Source organism: Podarcis raffonei, chromosome 8, assembly GCF_027172205.1.
Source record: "Podarcis raffonei isolate rPodRaf1 chromosome 8, rPodRaf1.pri, whole genome shotgun sequence".
Lineage (NCBI taxonomy): Eukaryota > Metazoa > Chordata > Lepidosauria > Squamata > Lacertidae > Podarcis > Podarcis raffonei.
Window position 1 is genome coordinate 75,024,868 of NC_070609.1, and position 23,311 is coordinate 75,048,178.

The 23,311-nt window shown below is 41.9% G+C and overlaps 1 protein-coding gene and 1 long non-coding RNA gene across 2 annotated transcripts; one reads left to right on the forward strand and one right to left on the reverse strand.

The window, feature by feature from the left end:
* Positions 1-733: 733 nt before the first annotated feature.
* CTNNBIP1 (catenin beta interacting protein 1) lies at positions 734-22,353 on the reverse strand. The gene is made up of 3 exons (XM_053400894.1): positions 22,235-22,353; positions 20,282-20,372; positions 734-3,507 (listed from the first exon to the last, which is right to left on the reverse strand). Exons 1-3 carry the CDS (start codon positions 22,328-22,330, stop codon positions 3,449-3,451), a joined length of 246 nt encoding a protein of 81 aa, XP_053256869.1. The 5' UTR covers positions 22,331-22,353; the 3' UTR covers positions 734-3,448.
* Positions 11,256-11,923, forward strand: LOC128419782 (uncharacterized). The gene is made up of 2 exons (XR_008331916.1): positions 11,256-11,588; positions 11,694-11,923. It is a non-coding gene; the product is annotated as an uncharacterized LOC128419782 (long non-coding RNA).
* Positions 22,354-23,311: the final 958 nt, after the last annotated feature.

Sequence of the window (23,311 nt, forward strand, 5' to 3'; positions counted from 1 at the left end):
TGAGGGCGGTTATCACATGATGACCTGCCTTTGTAAAGCCACTGTGTTTATGATGCCAGAGGCAGAGCTGTCCAAGTACATCAGACACAACAGTCCTTCGGTCAGCTGCTCATCATGGAATAGGCCCATTTTTCAGATCATGTGACTCAGATACTAAACCGTGTTCTTGCCTATCAATCCTTTTCCATGTGTATTGACAAACCAAGCTAAAAGTGCTGGTTATAATCTTTAAAGCCTTAAAACAGCAATGGGGAATCTGTAGCCCTCTGCATACTGCTGGACTCCAACTCCCATTATCTCTGACCACTGGGTCTTGCTGGAGGGGGCTGATGGGAGACTGGGAGTCCAAGAACAAATGGAAGGTGACAGGTTCCTTATCTTTGCTTTGCAGACTATTTTGCTTATACTGCTATTGTTTTGAAGCTGTGAGTTGCCTTGTGTGGAAGAAAGCACATGATTGTGTAAACTAGGGCTGCGTTTGAAGGCAGAGTGAGATGGCTGCATTAACAGCAGAAACCCATGGATGCCTACTGCAACAGTCCCATTGAGTTTGATGGGGCTTTCAGCCAGGTAAGTGTGTGCAGGGCTGCAACCCCAAACTATTTCCCTCCCTCTTGGCATAAGGAGGGCGTGTGCTTTTAAAACTTGGATCCTGAACTTGAAATCTCACCCAAGAGCAATACAAGGACTTTTTCATGTTCAGCTGGATAAATATAAAACAAGAAGCAAGGAACAGCTCTTACAAAGTGTATTTCCCTCAACCCTTTCAAGTTACATTTTTAGCCCTCCAAAAGTTTAAAAACCACAGAAACATGTAAGTTTGCTTCGTTAGAAAGATGCAACAGCTTGGAAATGCCATATATATCAATGGAACACAGGCCGCAACCAAACAACAAGGCTGTGACAGTGTTGCCTGGTTGAACCAGCAAGCTACCAGTTGAACTTGTTCACGGAATTTCCAGCAGATGTTTTAGTCGTCGAATCGGCCACAAATTGGGCAACAATCCACTCCTGTGCAACAGAGGTACATACGTAGTGCAGAAGTAACACAGGGTGGAATAGCCTTTCTGCTTCTTCTTTTAAAAAAAAAAGAAGAAGTGGAAGATCTGTGGGGGAGCATAGGAAAAGAAGATTTCTAGGAGGCAAAAAAAATTAATGAAATGTTGGGGCGATGCCACAGCAGGGATAGGGAAGCCTTAATGGACCACATGCTTTCACAAGAACTTCTTTCTGTTAACAGGGGAGTGTTCAGCCTCCATTGCAGTAAAACACAAAAGAGAAAAATAAGTTAACAAAGTTCATCTAATGGCAAAGAGGTGGATGTGTAGGGAAAGGTGACCCAGACACTAGCACATCCACCAGCCACTGCAAAAGAAGTGACAGCTTGGCGCAGGGGAATCTCTCAGTGACAACACACTTCATTCTGAGATTTAGAGAAATTACGACTTCCCTATCATGGAAGTTTTTGGGTGAGGGAAAGCACCAGGATTCTCTTCAATGGAGCAAAAGCTGCACATTTTGTCATGCTACAGAACAAAACAAAACCCTGATAATTGGGATGAAGAGCTGTCCTTTCTGACACATTAAAAAACCGGTCGTGGGGAATAAAACCTGAACGGCAAGGGTGAACTGCATTTATTGCTGGTTTTATTTGAACAGGTGTCATCATCAGCCCCAAGAAACTGAGGCTTTTCACATTGGGAACTTTTATGAAGTTTCAAATCAAAACTCAAGTATCATTTCCAGAGAGGGAACACCTGCTCTTTGCAGGTAGACCAATTAATGTGGGATCACCTTTATTCCTCTTTTCTGTATATTATATCTTATCATATGCTATTATTCTTGGTATCTCTTCCTCCTCCTCTCTTCTCCTCTCTCTCTCTCTCTCACACACAGACACACACACACAGATAGCAATAGCACCTGGACCCTCATAGCCAAGGGCACTTGGAAACTCTAGTTTGCCGCAGCCAGGCTCTCAAGCTGGTTCCTCTAGATAATGATCTCTCCTGCAAAGACAGTGAAACCACAAGTTTCCCCTTCAATGTTTCCCCACCCCCTCAAATACTTCATCAGTACCATCTCACCTAGGTGCCTTCTTGGAAGTACTGTGAAAATTCATGGCACGGGGGGAGACTCCTGGATATAGGCAGAAAACAACTCCTAGAACTTCAGGGTTTTAACATGCATTAATGTCATTGTCTCCGTTTTTCAACAAACAGGTTGTATCACCTGAAGCCACTTGGATATTTTCAGTGGATATGCTCTGCCTCCAAAGAGATCAACAGGCACACAAAACCAAGCCCAATTGGAGGAACTCGTCAATTTCATCTCACTAAGTCAGTGCAGGCATTAGGCCAAAGTTACACGATTCAGGCTCTTACCGCACTGCCACATGTGAAGCAGCCAACAGGTTAAAGATCGAACTGTGCAGACTGCCTAGAAGAATTGGCTTGCACTCCTTCCCAGTTTGACACTTTGCAACTCACAGATATTTGGGAATACAGAATTCCTCCATAGTACTGACAGGCCTTCTGCAAGGTGCAAAGGGAGTTGCCCAAATTTGCAGCAGAGGCTCATTTTCACAACTCTAAACGAACTGTCAGGGCTTCCAACCAACTCCTTCCTGCATGGGCAGAATTGAGAAAACCAAACATGCTTTCAAGCAACAATTTCTTGAGGAGAACTGAAGAACAGAGGAGACCAGCGTGGAAGAGTCAGCTGCATATAGACTCTGCAGCCAACAGGAAGTCAACAGTTAAGCCATTTTTTTTCTTCAAAAAAAAGGCAAGCAAGCATGTAATAAATATGGCAAAACATTTCCCCCTCCCACCTTGACAATAAATGTGAAGCAATAACTAAATACGTTAATTCCCTCTACCCTTCTTCCCTCCCCCTACAAATTTTAGCAAGGAAAACACTGATGTCAGCAAAACACCTGAAAGCCACTCATTTTGCAAACAGCAGCAACAGTCCATTTCCAGTCTCACACAGCCACGCCCCTCTCCAAAAACACACACAAGCATGACCTAAATAAGCACCAGAGCTTGAAGGCTTTTAGAAGTAGGATGTCAGCAATAATTCTTAAAAATACAAAATTAAAAATTAAGGGGAGTGTTTCCACTGGTCAAGTTTCCTTCCTTTAGCTAGCCAATCGGAGTCCGCTTTTTTTTTTAGCCAATCATGAAAGCATTCCTAGAGTTGTCCTTGATTTAAACTGCCTTGCTGACCCACCAACAGGGCATACAGAACAGACGGCTGTGAAATGCATTCAGAAGGTCAGGTAACAGGAAAACTGAATTCAATGGGTTGGGGAAGGCTACCACGGGACAAGACAAAAAAAATCAGGGGAGGGCAAAGGAACTCATGATTGTCCGGCCATCTTCCTCGATTTCCTAGAGCTTATTTGCCCTGCTCCAGCTCTGAATTGCTCCAACAGCCCTTCAAGCTACTGCCGTCTGTCTTCAGTCTCCGATCTGGAAAATGCCATCACCCCATCCTCAGCACCTGTAGAGGAAAGGCAAAAAATGGGATGTTATTGGACAGGTAGGTTTTATTTGCTTAGACAAAGAGTAAGACATGCTAGCCAGTTTCCTGCATTGTGAAGAGATCTGTTTCCCTAAAGCTAGGAGGGGCTGTGGGGAAAGAGAAATATGCCCATTATTAGGGCAGATAATTACTATTCTTTATCACTGTTTGTCTGCAGGCTTTGAGGAGCTTTCAAATTATTGGCTACAAGGTTTTGAGAGAAAGAGTGTTAAATGCAAGTTATAACACCTTATTTTCACCTTGTGTTCAGAGGAATCAATGTTGTTCCCAAACACTGATTATAATTAAAACCTACAGTGCATTCTGAGAGCGAGCTAAAGTGCTTCTTTTTAAAGATGACGGAAAGTGTTAAATGACTCAGAAATCCAAAAGAACATAGCAAAGATGACAGATCAGAGACCTGGCATGCACCAGCCAGCAGTGCTGTGCGTGGGTTGTACAAGTGATCCTCCCATTCCTCCCTAATTCGAACCCCACCCCCCTTGTATCATATGCAGACAGATGTTGATTCTTTTGTCCCACTGGCTAGAAAATTCACTACTTGCTCTGTTGAGTGATGCTGAATATGAGACAAAGGACTACAGGGCAAGGTTACATAGTGCTAGCTATTTTGCTTTCCTCCTCAAATCATTCATATATAATACTTATAAATTACTGGGTATCCTAGCTTTGCTGGAGTGGTTGTGGTGTACAAGATTAGTGTTGTTAAACTGCAAAGACCTGGGTCTGAATCTCCACTTAGCATTGAAAATAACTGGTTAACCATGGGATGACAGGTACATTTTCTCAGCCCAACCTACTTCACAGGGTTGTTGGGAGGATGAGGGAGACCATGCTATGTATGCTAACCTCAAACTCCCAGGGAGCTAGTACATAAACGTAAATATAATAATAATAATAATAATAATAATAATAATAATAATAATAATAACAACAACAGCAGCATTTTAACTACAGGGAAGCAACTTGTCTCAGTCCACTTCACCACACCTGCTGTTACACAAGGTCCTTGCTGTCTTGGTAAAATTTCCTTATTCCTATCTTCCAGTGGCCTGTGACTGGAAGTTCCTAGTTCTTTTTCTTGTATAGCAAGACGTTTATGAAGTAATATGGGGATGGAATGCTTTACTGCTTCCAGAAACCACACAAATAGGAAAGTCCCTGGATGAGTGCAATCCCTGAGTCTTCAAGTGGTAACTTGCTGCAGTCTGTGTGCAACCAGCCTGTCCTGTTAGGGAGATGAGAAGATCAAAATCTGGGGAAGCATAAACAGCCTTCTCCCCACTTAGGAAGACAATACAGGCAAGCTGGCTTTCCAAATGGCTACATCAACCCTAACAAGCCACCATTCCATAAAACAGGTAAACTGCACCCACTTGATGACCTATTGTGAACTATTTGCTCAGTACTTTGCTGACAAAATTGCTTGGATCCTTTCTGATTTGGATGCTATAGTTGATACAGATCCAGTGGATGTAACTTTGGCCTCTGCTTGTCCAGCATAAATTGATACTTTTCCATTTGTACAGCCTGAGGATGTGGACAGGATCCTTAGAAATGTGAGAGCTACATGTCTGCTAGATCATTGCACAAGGGCTGGCAAGGGTGTGCCCCTCTGGTCAATGCATCCTTACAACAAGGCAGGATTCCAGTGAGCCTAAAGGAGGCAGTTATAAGACCTCTGTTGAAAAAGCCCTCCCTGAATCCCACTGTACTGGAAAATTATTGGCCAGTCTCCAATTTCCCATTTTGGAGCAAGGTACTAGAGTGTGTGGTCGCATCTCAGCTCAGGGGTTTCTGGAGGAGACTGATTACCTAGGTCCATTTCAATCTGGTTTCAGGCCTGGTTATAGGACACAGACGGCTTTGGTTGCCTTGGTAGATGACCTATGCCAGGAACAGGGCAAGGGGAGTGTGTCCTGTTGGCTCTGCTGGACCTCTTGATGGTTTTCAATACTACTGGCCATGTTATCCTTCTGGACTGTCTTGCTGGGATGGGACTTGGAGGCACTGTTGCACAGTGGCTGTTCCATCCTGGAGGAGCGAACCCAAAGGTGGCGCTGGGGGACTCCTGCTTGATGCCTTGGTCATTGGCCTACAGGGTCCCTCAGGGTTCTATTCTGTTCTGTCCCCCATGCTATTTAACATTTACATGAGAGGTTGTCCAGAGTTTCAGGGTTTGGTGTCACCAGTATGCTGATGACACCTAAATCAAAGGAAGCTGTCTTGGTTCTAAGTCAGCGTCTATCATCAGTAATGGACTGGATAAGAGTGAACAAATTGAAACTTAATCCAGACAAGACAGAGGCGATCTTGGTCAGTCGGAAGGGAGAACAGGGAATAAGGAATCAGCCTGTGCTGGATGGAGTCAAACTCCCCCTGAAAACCCAGGTTTGCAGTTTAGATGTACACTTAGACTCAGTCCTAAGCATGGGTGCCCAGGTTTCTTCAGTGGCCAGGAGTGCATTTGCAGAGTTAAATTTAGTGCACCAGCTGTGCCCATTCCTTGAGGTGTTCGATTTGGCCACAGTGGCACATCTGGTAGTTAAGCCACTTTTGTGCACTGCTGGGAATGCAGTGCAGGATGGCCAAGATCTACAACAGAACTTTCCACCCCCAGGACCCACCTAAGAGGGTTAAAAACTATTGACATGACTAGTTACAAAATGGGGTGCAGGGCTGAAGTCAGTCACAAAACGGCAGCAGGTGGAGGCAGAGTCTGACGTTATCAGTCGGCTATTACCACAATCATTTCCCCTCTTTGGAAACAGTTAAATTATTTGGCACAGCAGGTTCCATAGTTCAGCCTTCTTAAAAGCTAAGGAAAACATTGAATTTGGTCATATTGTGACTCAGACTCTCAATTTTAGGCAGAAATTGCTGTTTGAGAGGCTCTAGGGGAGAAGAGGACCTCAAAATATTTTTACTTAATTTCGGGTCATTTCTCCTTTCACACTTGTACCCTATTTCAACCGCAAACTGATAGTTCCTTTATCTCTCTTCCTGCTCTTACATTTACTTCCTCCTCCTCTAATAGTTTCCCGCTTATTATTCTATTCCTCTTGATTCCCAGTTTTTATATTATACTATAGTTATTGCTATTATTATTAAAAGATTGACCTCTCTCTTTCTAATTCACTTCAATGCCACAACCAGTTCTTTCCTTTACAGAATGGAGGAGCGGCTTCCTGGCTTCTCCTTTCTCTCTCTCTTGGTCTGCCCACGTACCCACCCACCCACCCTTCCCTCCTTCCCTGCCTCCCTCCCCATCCCCTCTCTTCTATTACCCTGTCCTCTCCTTCTTTCTCTTTTAACCTGGTATGATACAGCCTCACTCTCTACCTCCTGCTCCCATGCATGCATGTATACCATGTGTGAAGGGAGCGGTTGCCATTGGCTAGGGGACAGGCGACTGCACTGAGGCCCACTAGTAATCCCTAGCCCAGCAGGCTGAGAAATGGTGCTCTAGGACACATGGGGCGTGAGGAGAAAGAGGATCCATCTAGTTAGCCTTGAGCCCCTCTTTAAAGCAGGCTTCTGGACAGCAAGGTGGTCTTATGGGGAATGTCTGTGCCATGTTTAATTTGCTGCAGAACTTCTGGCCTCCCAAGGCTGACAGAGAGGAAGCTGCTGGTACTTTCATCTGCAGATCCTCTAGCAGCAATGATCAGAATCAAATTAAGAAGCGGCATGCTTTCCAAGAGTCCCCACCCACATGGCTGCGGATGTTTAGCTAAGCCTTCAATTGATCTTTAGTTTTAAAAATGATCTTTGCCATTCAAGAGCAACTGATAACACAAAAGCATTTTTCCCCCTTGGCCCCACACAAACTAATTAGGCCTGCATGAATGGATTATTTCCTTTAATAAGGCTTTCTTTGAAGCCTCTTGGTTAAAAGGATTAGATAGCAGAGAGAGCAGTTCCAAATGCAATACATCAACAGACTCAAGTTTTTTCTTCCTCCTGAAAGACACTCAAGGAAGCCACTTTGCAGTTTTTGCTGATGGAAGATTAATTTAAGTTACTATCTTTTGGCAACTTAGTTCAAAGCAATGCATTGCCCCTGGGCAGAGATCAATAGTAAGGAGATGGTTATGACAACAGTTTTATGTCTTGCAAAGTTGCTTTAGTTATGAGTAGAGAAAGCAACTCACAGACCCACCGCCCACAGGCTCATTTTGGTCATAACAGAGTACTCTTGGATTTAGAAAGGGAGCACGGCTGCTAAGTGTCATGGACTGGTTGGATGCAAAGGAATGGTGGGAGCCAGCAGAGGAACCACCAAGAGAAGAAGGCTCAGAGCCTGGAGATTGGTGGTGGGATGATGATGAGTGGTCACAGGGAAAAGCAGGGGAAAATTGGGAGGTGGTGGTGTCGGAACACATCATTTGTGAAAATGTGTTCCTCTGACTGGAAGTCTGAGATCCGTGTTTATAATGTTTATTATATATTACAATTGACTAACTGTTAGTAGCACAAAAGGGAAAACCTGAACACCACACAAACGCGAGGGGAATTAGTGATCCTATAAAAAAGAAACTCACAGATTCACAAATCCCCTAGGGGAAGTAAAATCCTCAGTGGCACTTGGTTTCAACACCAAGTGACAGCACCAGGTTCAAATAAAGGACAAGGAGGTAGCAGTCATTTTTGGCAAAGGAATAACCTTTAAAATTCACTCAATTCTGAAATACAATAATGGTAGATATGTTTTTATTAATGGGACAATGAACGGATCTGTATATGCACCAAGTCTGAAGCAACTTCATTTTATTCAAAAGCTATTACATGCCCTCCAACATTTCTCCAATGAAAATAGGGATGTCCCATTGCATAGTGATAATTTTACTATTTATACCCCACACATCTTATTGGGTTGCCCCAGCACTCTGAGCAGCTTCCAACATATATAGAAACATAATAAAACATTAAACATTTGGGGGGGGGCGGGAAATACAGGATTGCCTTCAGGCGGCTCGGAGGTTGGATAACTCCATACCCTCCAACATTTCTCCAATGAAAATACGGACATCCTACCATACCCTCCAACATTCATCCAGTGAAAATAGGAAAATCCTATGGAAAAGTAGGACATTCCAGGATCAAATCAAAAACTGGGTTGGCTTCTCTGAATCAGGGACACCCCTGGAAAATAGGGACACTTTGAGGGTCTGGCATTATGTAAATCCAATAAACTTGCTAAAGGGAGAAGCCATACTAGGGGATGACTTCAACCTTAATGTATGAGCAGTCTCTCTAAAAGACTTGAGCAAGGGCGCCACCTGGAGGAACTTTTTAAAAGATAAAGACCTCATTTTTTTCTTTTTACATCTGTTTGCCAAAAGTCTAGAGTTTTTACTTCCATATTCATAAAAGTGTTGTTTCACTTAGAAGAGGTTGACTAGTGTGTTATTAATTTCTAGTCTATATCTTGCCTCTTTTGTTCAATTACTCTGAGATGTTTTGAACCTGAACTTTTATATTTAGTTAGTAGATCAGTAATTTCCATTTCTAGTCTGGTTATTGTTGTAGAGGTTTAATAAATGATCTTTCTTTGAGACATATACCTCTTGTCACTGCTTTCATAGCCTCCCCAAGGCTGGTAGAATTGGTGCTGTTATTGTTGTATTCCAAAATAGAACTGTAGGGTTTCTGCTATCCTTTATCTAGATAGTTGATTGGTCTCTAAAATAGGGTTAAATGGATTTGGATTTCATTGCTCAGTCCTATGGTCACTTCTACTGGAGTATGATCAGTAATCTTGATGTTACCAATATTCATTGATTCTGTGAAGGGAAATAACTGTGGAGTGAGCAGTTAAAAGTTTATAATCTGGATTGAGAACCATGTTGGCTTGAATGAAATGTAAAACTGAATTCTTTTGTATTTTCTTTGCAACTTGTATCATATAAGTTCCATTTTGGAAGAGTTATAGTAATTTGTATGCATCTTATTTTTCTCTCACCTCCATCTTTTAAGTGGAGGAGGAATAAGGATCTGGAAGAAACCACTGTCTGGACAAACATTACTGAAGCTTTAGTAAGCTAAGGAGCTTAGTGTGTTGAGATAAATTAAGTGCAAAGTCTTTAGAAAGAGCTTTAAGAAAAATAAAGTCAGTAAAGTAATCTTTCAAGCATTCTGCAAAACACCTATTAGTTAGTGAAAACATCTCAATCATGTGAAGGACTATTAAATTCTCATTTTTACAGGATGAGGTACAAATCTCAAACACACAAAATTACACTGAAAGTGTCCTAGTTCCAAATTAAACTAGAGAGCTTGGAGCCCAAGTTATTTTCCTGGAAGTCACTGGGTGGAATTCAATGTAGCACAGTTATAATTTTTTCATCTGCACAAGCTTTTCAGTTTACTGGATGCAATGATCTCCCTCCCCCTCACTGCTTGGGGTTATCCCCACCCCCACCCCCGCCAATTTGAAGTGGGAGGGAGTGCAGAGTGGGAGGAGAGGAATCCCCATTCAGAAACACAAGGGGCTTATTAGGTGAATCCCACTCATTAGTCAAACTGCAGTGGATAGATCCAACAAAGACAATAAACAAACAAAACAAAACAAAACAAAACAAACTCCACCGAAGTTAAAAAGGCATGCTAAAAAGTCGAAAATTGAAGATTCAACGTAAGACCAGTTTCTGTTTGTGGTTTAACTATTGTGGCAGACCTTCTATATTCATTTACCATATTTTTCGCTCTATAAGATGCACCAGACCACAAGACGCACCTAGTTTTTGGAGGAGGAAAACAAGAAAAAAAATATTCTGAATCTCAGAAGCCAGAACAGCAAGAGGGATCGCTGCGCAGTGAAAGCAGCGATCCCTCTTGCTGTTCTGGCTTTTGGGATAGCTGTGCAGCCTGCACTCGCTCCATAGGACGCACACACATTTTCCCTTACTTTTTAGGAGGGAAAAAGTGAGTCTTATAGAGCAAAAAATACGGTACTTCTTTGCCCTCTTTACACAAGTCCCAAGGATAATAATGTAAGCCATTCTGAACTTCTTAGAAGGCTAGGAAGTATAAAAATGCAACAAGAGCTACACTCTCTGTATACAGAACCTTGCATTAATTTATTACCTTGAGGGTCATAACCGATCCTCTGCTGCTATTCTATCCTTTGTCAAAATTTATGGACTAGACAACACTAGTGTTGGAAAAACATCCATACCTGTTTGCTATTTGGGTGCGTTTGAAAAGAAAATTATTAATATGATGAATTCCAAAGAGGTAGCTGCAGAATCTGTCTTAAAAGCAGATATTTATTGAGACACCAGCTTTCAATTGTTGCAGGCTACTCCAATTGTATGGTGGGCGATGTCCCCCCCCCCTCACACACACACACAAAGATTTGGAAACAATGAGATCAGAAGTCCATGAAAGGCAAGGGGCAGTAGAAAGTGGGTCCCATTTTCCTGCAGAGTCCAAATATATACTAACAAAGTGGAGCTGTCGATTTTCAGCTATCTTTCTTGCTATGCTGACTTATCACAGACAGCTGCTTATTGGGAGTAGATCAGTCTGATTTTATTGCTTTGGCTCCAGTCCACAAAGGGGCTCAAAGGTGACAGAGGACTCTCTGTTCTTGTTACAAATATGATGCTGCTAGGTTCATAAAAGCAGCCCTGCTGAATCAGATCAAAGGCCCCTAGTAGTTCCTTCGTAGTAAGTGCTAAGACTGAGAGAGATGCTATGCAGGTTCTACTAGAATCACATCCTTTTGGGGAAAGGGGGGAAATCAACCAAAAAGAGCAAGGCAGAACAAGGCAGGAGATCCAAGCGGCAGGCTTCTTCTAATGTGCACTACTTTTAAACCCAGAGGTGCCTTTGGTGTGGAAATTCCATGGAAGCAGGGTTTCCTAGCAACAACAAGATAACAGATGACATCATGGCCCACAAAGTAGATGAGCAGAGTTATCTAACAGACAGCAGATGCTTCTTCCTCCCCCATCCCAATCCCAATCCCCACTCTCTTCCAAAACCCCATTTTTTAAAAAAGAAGAGGAAAGAAAATCTCTAGTGGATCTTATGTAAGTACAGGAGACTTATTTCAAGATAATCCTCTCAGCCTTCCAAAAGCCCCACTGCCAATTTCAGCAGCCCAAATCAGTTTTCTTTTCTTTGCCCTATTACAGATTACAGTGGCCAGAGCAGAAGAGTTTACAAAGCAACACCCCAAGAAATCTCCAGCTGCACAGAAGACAGGAAGATTTCCACAGTTAGATTATATATAGCCAAATTACACAAAGAAGCTAGAGGAAGATGCAGAAATGAATGGCATCTATTTAATTTCTTAAGTAGCATCATTCACTGCAGAACCCAAATCATCTGGAATAAAATCTTAGGTGAAGATGAAATAATTAAAGGTTGTAGTCTGTCTTAGTCCTACTCAGGGTAGACCTATTTATATAACCCTTTGAGGCCCAGTAACTTCAACTGGTCTATCTATTGAAAGCAAACCTTTTAGAAAAAGATAGTAAAGGTAATCAAGTTTTGAAAGTAGTCAATACCCAGTTAAACCTAATTCACTGAGCTACAAGAAGTTATTTTCAAGAGACAAACTGTGCAAATGAGGTTTAAGCAGTAGATTCAACCAAAACTGTTCCACTGGGCTGCAGGTGGGCAGCTCTGCCATACAGAGAGAAATATGAAAGGGAGAAAGTTTCTAGCTTAGTCTTCAACTCAACATGCCAGTTTTCTGTGAGAAGAGAAATTTTCTAGCATAGAAGATGGTCCCATAATGGGAGTCACAAAAGGCAGTGTGAAGCAATGCAGTTCAGAAACAAGTTTATTGCCTCATCCCATTTTCTGAAAGCGGACCTGATTTGCAAACCTTTTTTGGGCCAGAAGTGGCAATTTGAGATGAGGTTGCCTATTAATTGAAAACCTGTGCTTAGTAAGCAGCTTGTGTGGCTGATTATATGTTTGTTTGTTTCATGTGTGAGTCGCTGGACACGGAGCAGACTCAGGTGACTTACAACCAAATTTTAAAACTTTGTGAATTCCATCAAACACCTAAGTGGAAAGGAAAATCTTCACTTGGCACGTAAACTATGTCAGTGTCAGTGCCAGGAAGGTTTATGTCTCACTTGTGAGAGCATTTCGCTACTGCTGGTGGTGTCACAACAGAAAAGGCCCTCTCCCTTACCGGAACCCTCTAAGCCTCTCTCAAATAGGACACAAAAGAAGGGTTTCAGATGATGCTTGTGAGGTCTGGTATATTCTTGAAGAAGTAAAGAAGCAAAGCCTAAGATCAGAAGGGAGGTGGTGGGGCACTGTTGCTCTTTGTCCCAGGTAAGCAGCAAATAACAATGCTGAAAATAACCAGTCTGCAGAAATAAATGCTGACTGGGTTGCGGGAGATTGAGAATTCTGTCCAACATTTCATACAGCAGTTGAGGAATCTACACCAGTTACTACACCAACAACTCACAGGAGGAGTGAACCTAAGATCACTCGCAAGCTGAAGTGAAGGCTTCAGTTGCAGCTTGTTCAAACAAAGCTGTTGGCGCAGAGCCTAAGATAGCTGGCTACTTCACTGATGAGAGTATCAACTCAGCCCTAGCCAAGCTTATAAATAGCCAACTGCCTGTGGAGACTAAGAAATTGCTTCCAGGTGATCAGGTGGAACAGTTGTTTACTTTTAGGGCACAAATGACTGCCAATGATACATGGGAGCAGGTGGGCTACTATTTATTTATTTTTTTACAGACCTATTTGCAAAGCTGTTCTTGGCAAAATCACCTGGACTTGTGCTTAACCAGACTGTTCTACATTCTTGTGTGTGCATGCACAGATATTTTAACTCTTTATCTTGCATTAAGCTGCCCTAAGTCTATACGGGAAAAAATATTTAAAGGCATTGTGTGGTCCAGCATAATTCTTAACATGAAAAATAGCTTGCACAAGGCAGTAGAAGAGCCTGTTGCCACAGGACAATTGCTGTGAATCTGAACTGGTGAACCATGAATGTTATTTCCCAGGCAGCAGGACCTGAAGCTGTGTCTGCAGTTACAGTTCCGAGCAGAATTTACTTCCCCTCTCCCTCCTGCCAAACCGAACTTTGATTTTTATAGTGGCCTCAGGTTTCACTACAGACCCTGCCTGGTTCTCCAGCAATACAATGGCACCTTCTAGCTATGGTGCATTCACCTGCTTTTCGCGTATTTTATTTCCAAAGGGAATACGGTTGCCCCCCCAAAAGCCAAAGGAAACTAGTGTGATAAATTCACCACTTGATCAGCAAGAGTAGCAAACTGCTTGCAGACCACAACAATTATTATTAATAAATGGTGCCAAAAGAGAAACAGAGGGACTTTGCCATGGCTAGGAGGTAAACAAACATCAGAAAGTAAGGGCACAGGTCCATAGCTCAGACAGGCAACCTTTACAAGGAATACGGTTTTGGAAAGGAAGGAAGCAGAATATTTGCCAAATGCCTGGGAATCAGAGCTGAATCTATATGAACATTATTGTTGACACTTCCAGTAGCATGAAAAGGAACTAGAAAAAAATTCTGCACACATGCTCATTGGCCAATTGCTATTCAACCTGCCTGCTTACAAAGGTCTCTGGTATCTACTCTCATATTGTCTTCAACTTCTTCAAACCCAGGAACTACCTTCAGCTCAAACATACATCTAGGGACCAGTTTCTTATATTTTCCTTACTTGGTGGTGCATGATGGTAGTGCTACCAGTCTGTTCACATGATATGCAAACATTCTTCTACTATTCAAGGTTAAGAACCGAGTTCAAGTGGCGCACAAAAAAACAGACCTTAAATCTGTTTAATTCTGCAGCTGCATGCCCAAACGATGCTCTCCGAACTACCTCCAAGAGGCATGCCCTCCTAGGGTGACTGGGACAACCCAGTCCAATGGGTGGGATACAAATAAAAAATATTATTATCATTATCATTATTATTCCAATAATTAGCTGCTTGGCAGGAAAAGGGGTATTCTGTCTCAGTGCAGCAGTCTTTTCTTTCTTTTTTCTTATTAAAGATTTATTAGTTTAAAAAATACGTGCATCATCTCTTTTTCAAGTTGTGTTTTCTACAGATCGGTTTCATTTGTTGTGAGACATAAGTGTTGCATGCAGTATTAGGTTTAGGTTGGAAAGAAAGGGGGGAGAGGGGTATGGCGAGTGGGGTGGTAATGCTTCTATCCTTCTATGTGTGGGGTTTTGTGTCAGCGTCACTTGGATGAGTTCTCTAACTATTCGCTTGTTATATTTCCTTGGTGGTGAGAGAGGTTGGGGGCGGTCTAGGGTGTGGTTGGTTGTATTTGGTTGGCTGTAGTGAGATTTGTTTATGTGTGTGAGGGGGTGGATTTTTGGATCAGGTTAGCCATATTGATTTGTATGCTGTCTGTGGATTCTTCTTGTTGTATTGTTGGGGTATGTATATGATAAAGGGAAACCATACTGGGGTGACACAGCTTCCACTCTGGAAATATTTTCATATTTTTCTTGCCATTTACCTCTTTTTAAAAAGAAATTGAATAGCCCTGAAAGTCTGGAAACTGGTTAATAGAGATGAACAGCAGAGAAAGCTGCAGGCGCTCACTAGATGCTGCATTCACTAGTGGAAATGTCTGTTGTTCAGCATGAATACAGACTTTGTGAACAGACAAAACCAAGTAGGAAGCCAGTTGTGAAGATTCCCATTAGATGATTCATCTTAGCAAGTCCCAGTTTACACAGGTCTCTTTGAGCTGCTCAATTCCATGGCAGATTAGACTCCAAAATTATGCCCAAAAGCTATGTTGAGTGACTCACACCAACTGTGTCTGGGCTAGAAAAAGGCAGATGTGACAAATAATGGAATCACAATAATAGGTAGGAGGGGAACAATTTTATAATGCGGTCTGGCTTCCTGTAAAGATGATCTGATGTTAGGAATTAGGGTGTTTTCTATAGCATGATTTATGTGGTTGAAACTCCCTTATTAAATTTTTCTCTACCGCTTTAGAACCAAGGCTACAAATCTGCCTTTTGAAAACGACCCTTTATTTATTTATTTTCGTCCAAGGAGATCAGGACTCTCCCATCCCAGAGCCACCCTGCGATTAGAAGAGAGCAAACGGCTCCTAGTCACTCAGCAGGTCTCATGGAAGAACAAAAATTAGCCCAAGCATTTCCCTGGTCCAACACTTTACTGATGCCCTTCAAATGTTGTTGGACTACAATTCCCATCATCCCTGATCTCTGGCTGCACTGGCTAGGGCTGATGCGAGTTGGAGTACCACAACATTTGGAGGGCCACAGATTGAGGAAGGATGTACTGTACTACCCCATACCGGCTCTCTAACCAGAGGTGTTGCAATTCTGTAGGCAGCTGCTGGGAACATTTTCAGCAACAGCTTCAAATCAGTGCATCTTTGTTTCTCTGGCATGTATCTACAACATTTTGGGAATGAGTGGTGAAAACACAAAACATATGTTTATTTATTTATTTTTATAAAAGTATTCATACCCTGCCCTCTCATAACGTATCAGGACAGTGTTCAGCAACATAAACACACACACACACACGCCATTAAAGAGAGTGCAGAACAATCAATAACATGACTGGTTACTCAAGAAAATGTCAAACAACTGCATAGGCCTGACAGCATGTTGCTAAAGCAAAGCCTTCCTCCATAGCCTTCAAAGTATCCTTTTCCTTTGTTCATGTGCAAAAAAAGAAGATCCTAACTGTGTGCTAGCAGGAAGGAACACACAGAACAATGAAAGGCATCCCAGCAAAACCAAGTATTACAATCCTGAATCCAAATCTTATCTGATCCCCGTCTACTTTCAAACCTCAGGCAACTTTCTTCCCCTAAAACAGTACTCTACAACCTTGGGTCCACCATTGTTGTAGGATTACATCTCCCATCATGCCTGATCACTGGCTAAGCTGGCTGGGAATGATGGGGAGTCACAGTCCAACACCAACTGAGGACTTGGGGTTGAAGAATATTGCACAAAATTCATAGTGCAGGCTGAGTGGCTCCCCTAGCCTAGTCCATCAACCTATCTGCACAGAGTATATTTGCATCTCAGCTCTGTGCTCCCCAAGGGACCTGGCTCTCTTCAAGAACCAACAAGGCAGGGTTGCTGCAGCAAACAGTGGCGGCAGAGTCACCAAGGTTGATACTCCCACTTTAACGACCACACAGATTCTGCTTTCCAGTCTCATTATGCAAATAACCAACAGCACAACCTAACTGCAACCTCTTCATTTTAAAAAACAAAAAACCCCAGATGCATCCAACTGTATTTGCACAGAGCGTTTCAAGAGTGTAACGCCTTTCAGTTTATCTGACAAGTAGCAGCTTAGCACAAACCCTCAAGAGCTGCTGCTTTTGCTCCTTCTTTAATAGGCGGGGAACTAATGCAGAATAGATCAAAACAGATGACTGAGAAAGAAGGCGGCCAACATTCCCTCAGGCATGTACTTACAGATTAAGGCCTCCATTCTTCAGATCTTTCATACCTCTGAGCCCCTGCTCCAAGAACAAACCTTGGAGTTCGGTTTCAAAATATCCCTTGGTGTCAAAGACTCCAAGAGGAACAGCTTGCGTTTTGAGAAGTACTGTGCTAATTACCTTCCAGTGAATTGTTAACATCACTTTCAATGCGGCACTTCCAGATTGCAAGGTAGGGAATTCTAGAGCTTTCCAGCTTTCACCCATGTTTCTATTAAAAAAAAATTTTTCCCCCTTCCAGTAGCACCTTAAAGACCAACTAAGTTAGTTCTTGGTATGAGCTTTCGTGTGCATGCACACTTCTTCAGATATATTTGTTAGTATATATTTGGACTCTGCAGGAAAATGGGACCCACTTTCTACTGCCCCTTGCCTTTCATGGACTTCTGATCTCATTGTTTCCAAATGTGTATCTGAAGAAGTGTGCATGCACACGAAAGCTCATACCAAGAACTAACTTAGTTGGTCTTTAAGGTGCTACTGGAAGGAAAAAAATTTTTTTTTTGTTTTGACTATGGCAGACCAACACGGCTACCTTTCTGTAACTGGAACCATGTTTCTATGACAGCCATGCAGCTTATTCCCACTCTGAACTCCTCCACAGAACTTAAAGCATCTCCAAATCCTTTCTGCCAACATACTTGGCAAACGTCTAAATCACACTGAAATGGGAGCGCACCCCATCTATTAAAGAATGAAGACTGAACAGCATAACCGACGTTAGATCATCTAACGTGGCTATTCTGCACATAAGAGTTCAATGTCTTTGGGTGAAGTGAGAACGTAACCCTACCTGAAGACAAGATTTGCCACTCAGCAACCAGTTACCATTTTCTAGGGTTGAGGTAGCCAAAGTGGTGCCCTCCAGGTGGTGCTGGACTACAACTCTCATCAGCTCAGCATGGCCAATGGTCAGAGATTATGGAGGTTGTAGTCTAACAACACCTGGGGGGGGGCACTAGGTTGGCTGCTCCAGCCTAGGGACTAGAAATTGAACCAGTCTTCAGCATACACCTCCCTGCTTTCTAGCTATGTCAACAAAGGCATAGCTGAGCAACTGCCACAGTGTTTGCCATTGCAGAGGCAGGGAGTTGGTCCAGATGAGAACAGAATATGCAAAAGGCAGAAGTGCTATTAAATGGAAAAAAGCAAAAACTTCATGTATGATCAAGCTATGAAAGTTTGAGTTTGCAAATTTAGAAATGTGGCTGGATTCAGGAGAATGTGGAACTCCACGGTCAGGATCTGATGAACCATTAAATTAATACCCAGCCCCAAAGGGGATTTAGATGGATCTTTGATGCACATCAAAGGTTTTGCAAATCAGATTTTAAAATTTCCTTCAACACCTAGATGCAAGATATAGGGGTAGGGTAGTAGGAGGTAAATAGACACTATTTTCTAGGAGAAATGGCAATATTTTAAATTCAAGCATCTTAGAGGTTCTGAAATTGGTTTTTATAGGAAGCTACTGCCATCTAGTGGAGAAGATCTTCATTCAGACAACCAATTTCAGTTTGGCTAATTAAGACACTGGAATATACTTGATGTTATTTAATTACCTCCATGGTTACCTCTTCTCCTGTCCACAGAATAAGAATGAGAAAAGCGGTGACTCCCTAGAGCAGAAGTTCTCAAGAGCTGTTCCTGTGAAGCTCTGCAGGTTTAAGATGCTCTTGGTTTAGAGCAGTGGGAGGGCTTCCCCAGCCCTCCAGATGCATTACCATCCCTGACCATGGACCATGCTGGCTGGGGCTGGAGTTCAACATCTGGAGGGCTGCACTGCATAAGCCACTTCTCAATATTCTATCACACTTTAGAATGACAAATTAAAGTAATTATTCAACATGTCTGTATTTCAATTTAAAATTTCCACAGCAGTTTGCAATCACCAATAAACATACAAAATGGAGAACTGTGGTTTAATGTTAGTTCACAAACAGGGATCTTAGTTCATGTACAAACTGTTAAATTTAGTAAACTTTAGTAAAGTTTTAAGTTAGTAAACTGACATCAATTCTGTTTTGGACTTAATAGGGAACTTTGACCTAAGCAAGACTGGCATGCCAAGGAAGGGATGTAGCAAGCATGTCCCAATGTCCATTTTCAGCTGCTAAACTATGGCTTGAAAAGCTGGGCAATGTAAGACCAAACCAGGTTATATTTTTGGTACTTGCCAACTGAGTGGATGTTTCAGCTTGTTCTGTACAACCTTTGGGGGATCATAGATAGCATACCAGCTGTGCATCCATTAACATTACGACAAGCTACAAGACTCACATTGGCATCAAAATTAATACATTTCTACATTGATCTCTTAATTTTGGTTTAATGCCTTAATGGGGAATCCTTGAGCCCCACCCTCAAGAGCTTTTGAGGAATAATGCTCCAAGAACAAAATGATTTGTAACCTCCCTCCTTCTAACAGAAGGCATTAGAGTACTCCAAGGGTTACTCCCACTTTTGGAAACCAAAACAATTAATGTCACAATGTCAGCAAGGGGCTGCTAATACCAAAGAGGGGTGATGTGGAGTCAGAATTAAGAATTCCTTCTGCGACTACAGATGCAGCTTAGCTCACGGCCAAGAAAATGATCAAAACCCAAGTTCCATCATACAGGAGCCTGGAACCTACTACTCTCCTTCAGTGAACTCCCCTGGTGATGGATCGAGCATTTGAAGCCCTTGTGGCTTATGCTGCTTTTTGCTCCTCAAGCATCTCTGGGGTATTTAAAAAGAACTTCATCCATCATTAAAGCTGAATTTTCATCTTCTGCATCTTACCTAGATCTTTGCTCCTTCCCCTTCCCACAAAAACAACAGCAGACAAATGTAATACAATCAAATAGAATCATGTTTGACAAATTTATGGGGGCACAAGACTTAGCTTTCTTTCTTGGCAAAAAATTATGTTAACTTTCTTGCTGATTTTGGATTTATTTTAGCACAGGGAGCACAAAGTTTTTCCCTTCCTGAGTCTTGATCTTTCAACATGGTAGCATCTATGCTTTGGAACTCCCTGCCTATGAGCATTAGACAGGCATCCTCACTGTATTATTTTAGATGCTAGATACAAAATGTTTTATTTCAACAAGTCTATCCAGATACTTACTTTTTTCCTAAGTAAAATAATATAAATAAACCTTTTCTGTAGCTTTAAAATAAATTTAAATGCATTTCCACAAAGACCACTTATACCAATAAATATTTGGAAAGCTTACATGTCTCTCCCTTTCCCCTGCTACTCACCCTGATCAATTGAATGCTGAGGAAGTTGGCTAAGTTGGCTATTCACTACCCCTGCGTACGTTCTCAAGAACTCCTCTTCACTGGTGGTTAACTGTACAAGGACAAAGAAAAACAAATCCACAAATAGAAACTCAGCAGTAGGGTCTGTGCTTATTTACTATTCAGAGTACAATTCATCACAGTTCAGTTCAGTTTTCCTTACTGTCACTTGTACCTGCTTCCAACCACACAAGAAGGGGCCATAAAAACAACTTCCCCTTTTTGTGAAACCACACTAAATAGACACCACTAAACGGACACCACACTAAATGATCCCCATGAAAATAATTTGGAGACAGCTACTGTTTTATTCATCTACACATGGCAATATAAAATGAAACTACTTTGCCCAATAATATAAAAAAGGAGAGACACAGAGAGAAAAGTGCTACAAAATATTATTTATTATAAGCCCAGTGAGTTGGGAGGGGCATTTAAGGTAACATTTTAAGCAACATTTCTAACATACAATGGATACTGAGATAACTCCTGTATCCCTGGTGTGTTAATAACCATTCCCTTGATAAATGAATTTTTCTGAAATACAATGAGCTCACGGGAAGTAATATTTTGTTGCACTTGAATTTTCTTCCCCAAGTTCCTCCACCTCCCCCCAATAGTATTGCTACCCTATAATTCTGTGGTTGGCTTCCAATGACCAAGAGAGCCTATTATGTGTTGAAATAAACCAAAGAGTAGTCCCCGACAAGTCCCCAACTAGACTCTATACAAGCGTCCATATATCCAGCAGATGACTAAAGAATGCACAACTGAAATTATGTGTTCCTCTATTAATATCATACATTCATTTTACAGTTTACAGTTTAAATTTTCAAAAAGGGGTAGGTAGAAAAATTACAGAAACCTAGATGTAGTATCTGCAAAATAATTACTAGCATTTAGGCTATTAGTCATCATAGCTATTATCTTGGGATCACAAGTGAGAGACTGAAAGTGCCCTCATTTTGTCCTTATGGACTGCCTTTAGGCACCTGGTTGGCCACTGTGAGAACAGGATGCTGGACTAGATGGTCCTTCAGTCTGATCCAGTTGCAAGGCTTATCTTTTGTTCTTATAGGATAAAGGTTTGGGGGCAAATATTTAGTATTATTGTACCCTTTTTAAGATGTAAAGTCAAGCAGAAGTAATATTATCCTGTACCACATTCAAAGTTGTTTAATTAGAATCATGATCTTAAACATTCCTAGTGGCACCTTCATCTGCTCAAGAGAAACTGGAACCTTTAAGGAAAGCTACAAGTAAAAATGGTAAAGGACCCCTGGATGGTTAAGTCCAGTCAAAGGCGACTATGGGGTGTGGCACTCATCTCGCTTTCAGGCTGAGGGAGCCAGCGTTTGTCCACAGACAGCTTTACAGGTCATGTGGCCACATGACTAAACTGCTTCTGGTGCAACGGAACACCGTGATGGAAACCAGAGCGCATGGAAATGCCATTTTACCTTCCCACCACAGCAGTACCTACAGTATTTATCTACTTGCACTGGTGTGCTTTCAAACTGCTAGGCTGGCAGTAGCTGGGATAGAGCAACGGGAGTTCACCCTGTCATGGCGATTCGAACCGCCAATCTTCTGATTGGCAAGACCAAGCGACTCAGTGGTTTAGACCATAGCGCCACCCGTGTCCCTAAGGAAAGCTATAGAAGAATGTAGGGAGGCTCTTAGTCACAAAAGTCCATGATTCTAACTAGCTACCCCTCTAAGTTGCCCTGTACAAGAATCAATTTGAGGTGAACAAGCAAGAAAAGTTTTGCAAACTGGAAAATGGCTCTCTCTCTTTAAACCCCTTGAGTGCCACAAACAACTAACATGGGCATGGTGTTCTAGAAGGCTAGTACAAATTATGCTGAACTAGTAGCTTCTGTGAGGATCTACAAGGCTGCCTGCAATACTTACATTTGATCCCATCTTCCTAAGCATTAGCAGGACTCTGACTTTCTGCTGAATATACATCTCCTCCGGACTCTTCCCGGGGACACCCTCACGGTTCATTCCCCTCTTCCCAGTTCCTGAGACTTCTAAATATTAATCACCAACAAAAAAGATACAAGAATGGTTTACTATGTTAAGAATAATAGGCAAGGAAAAGGCTAAGTATTAACAGTTAAAACCAGCAATACCCTATCCATAGGAGCTGCCTAGTTAGCAGCAGTTCTTTCCTAAACCAGGGATGTGGAGCCTGTGTCCCTCAAGATACTGTGAGGCTTCAGTTTCCATCAGCCCTTGCCCACATAGCCAATGATCAGCAAGAATGGAAACTGTAGTCCAAGAATACCTGGAGAACCACAGGTTCCCCAACCCTGTGGTACACCATTTAATTCAGCTACAAAATGTCATAACTATCATGCTGGATCTCCTGGGAGTGCTCAGCTGGGGCCACAATATAGTAAAGGCTGACAAGTTCATTTTCCACAGGAAAATAAATGGTTTACAGCTGTCTTGAACAAAACGCTGTCAGGAGAACATGTTACAATGCTACAGTCCTGTGGGCACACTAACAGCATTTGACACAGAAGCAAGTGACTAGGTATTGAACTCACTCTTTTTTAAACAAAAATATTTATAAGTTTGAAATTTATACATTTCACTAATTTTACAATCATTTTAACATTTCAAAGTTTGACTTCCTTCCCCCTCTTTCTGTGGTTCTTTAAATTTATTTTTTAATATCTTCTGCATATCCAAATTCATTTAATTTGATCATTTAATTATCTACTTATATATATACACTTACGAAACTGCAGGTTATTACAATAATCCTGCCAATGTTTTTATCTGTTTGCAATTTATCTGTAAATATTCAATTTGCATTCTTTTATAAAAAGTTTGTTATCTTGATTTCTTATTCTTCTGGTAAGTCACTCTTCCTTGGGAAGCATGAGGCAAACAGGCTCATTTGACAACAAGAAATCAAGCCTTTAGTATCACTAGTCCTGTGAAACACTCTGCTAATAGAGATTCAGTGAGGACCTT

Coding starts and splice junctions, on each gene's coding strand:
- CTNNBIP1 (XM_053400894.1), bottom strand. CDS start 22,330: ATGAACCGTGAGGGTGTCCCCGGGAAGAGTCCGGAGGAGATGTATATT. Junction 20,373..22,234: donor TTAGGAAGATGGGATCAAAT/GTAAGTATTGCA, acceptor GTCCTTGTACAG/TTAACCACCAGTGAAGAGGA. Junction 3,508..20,281: donor TCAGCATTCAATTGATCAGG/GTGAGTAGCAGG, acceptor TTTCCTCTACAG/GTGCTGAGGATGGGGTGATG.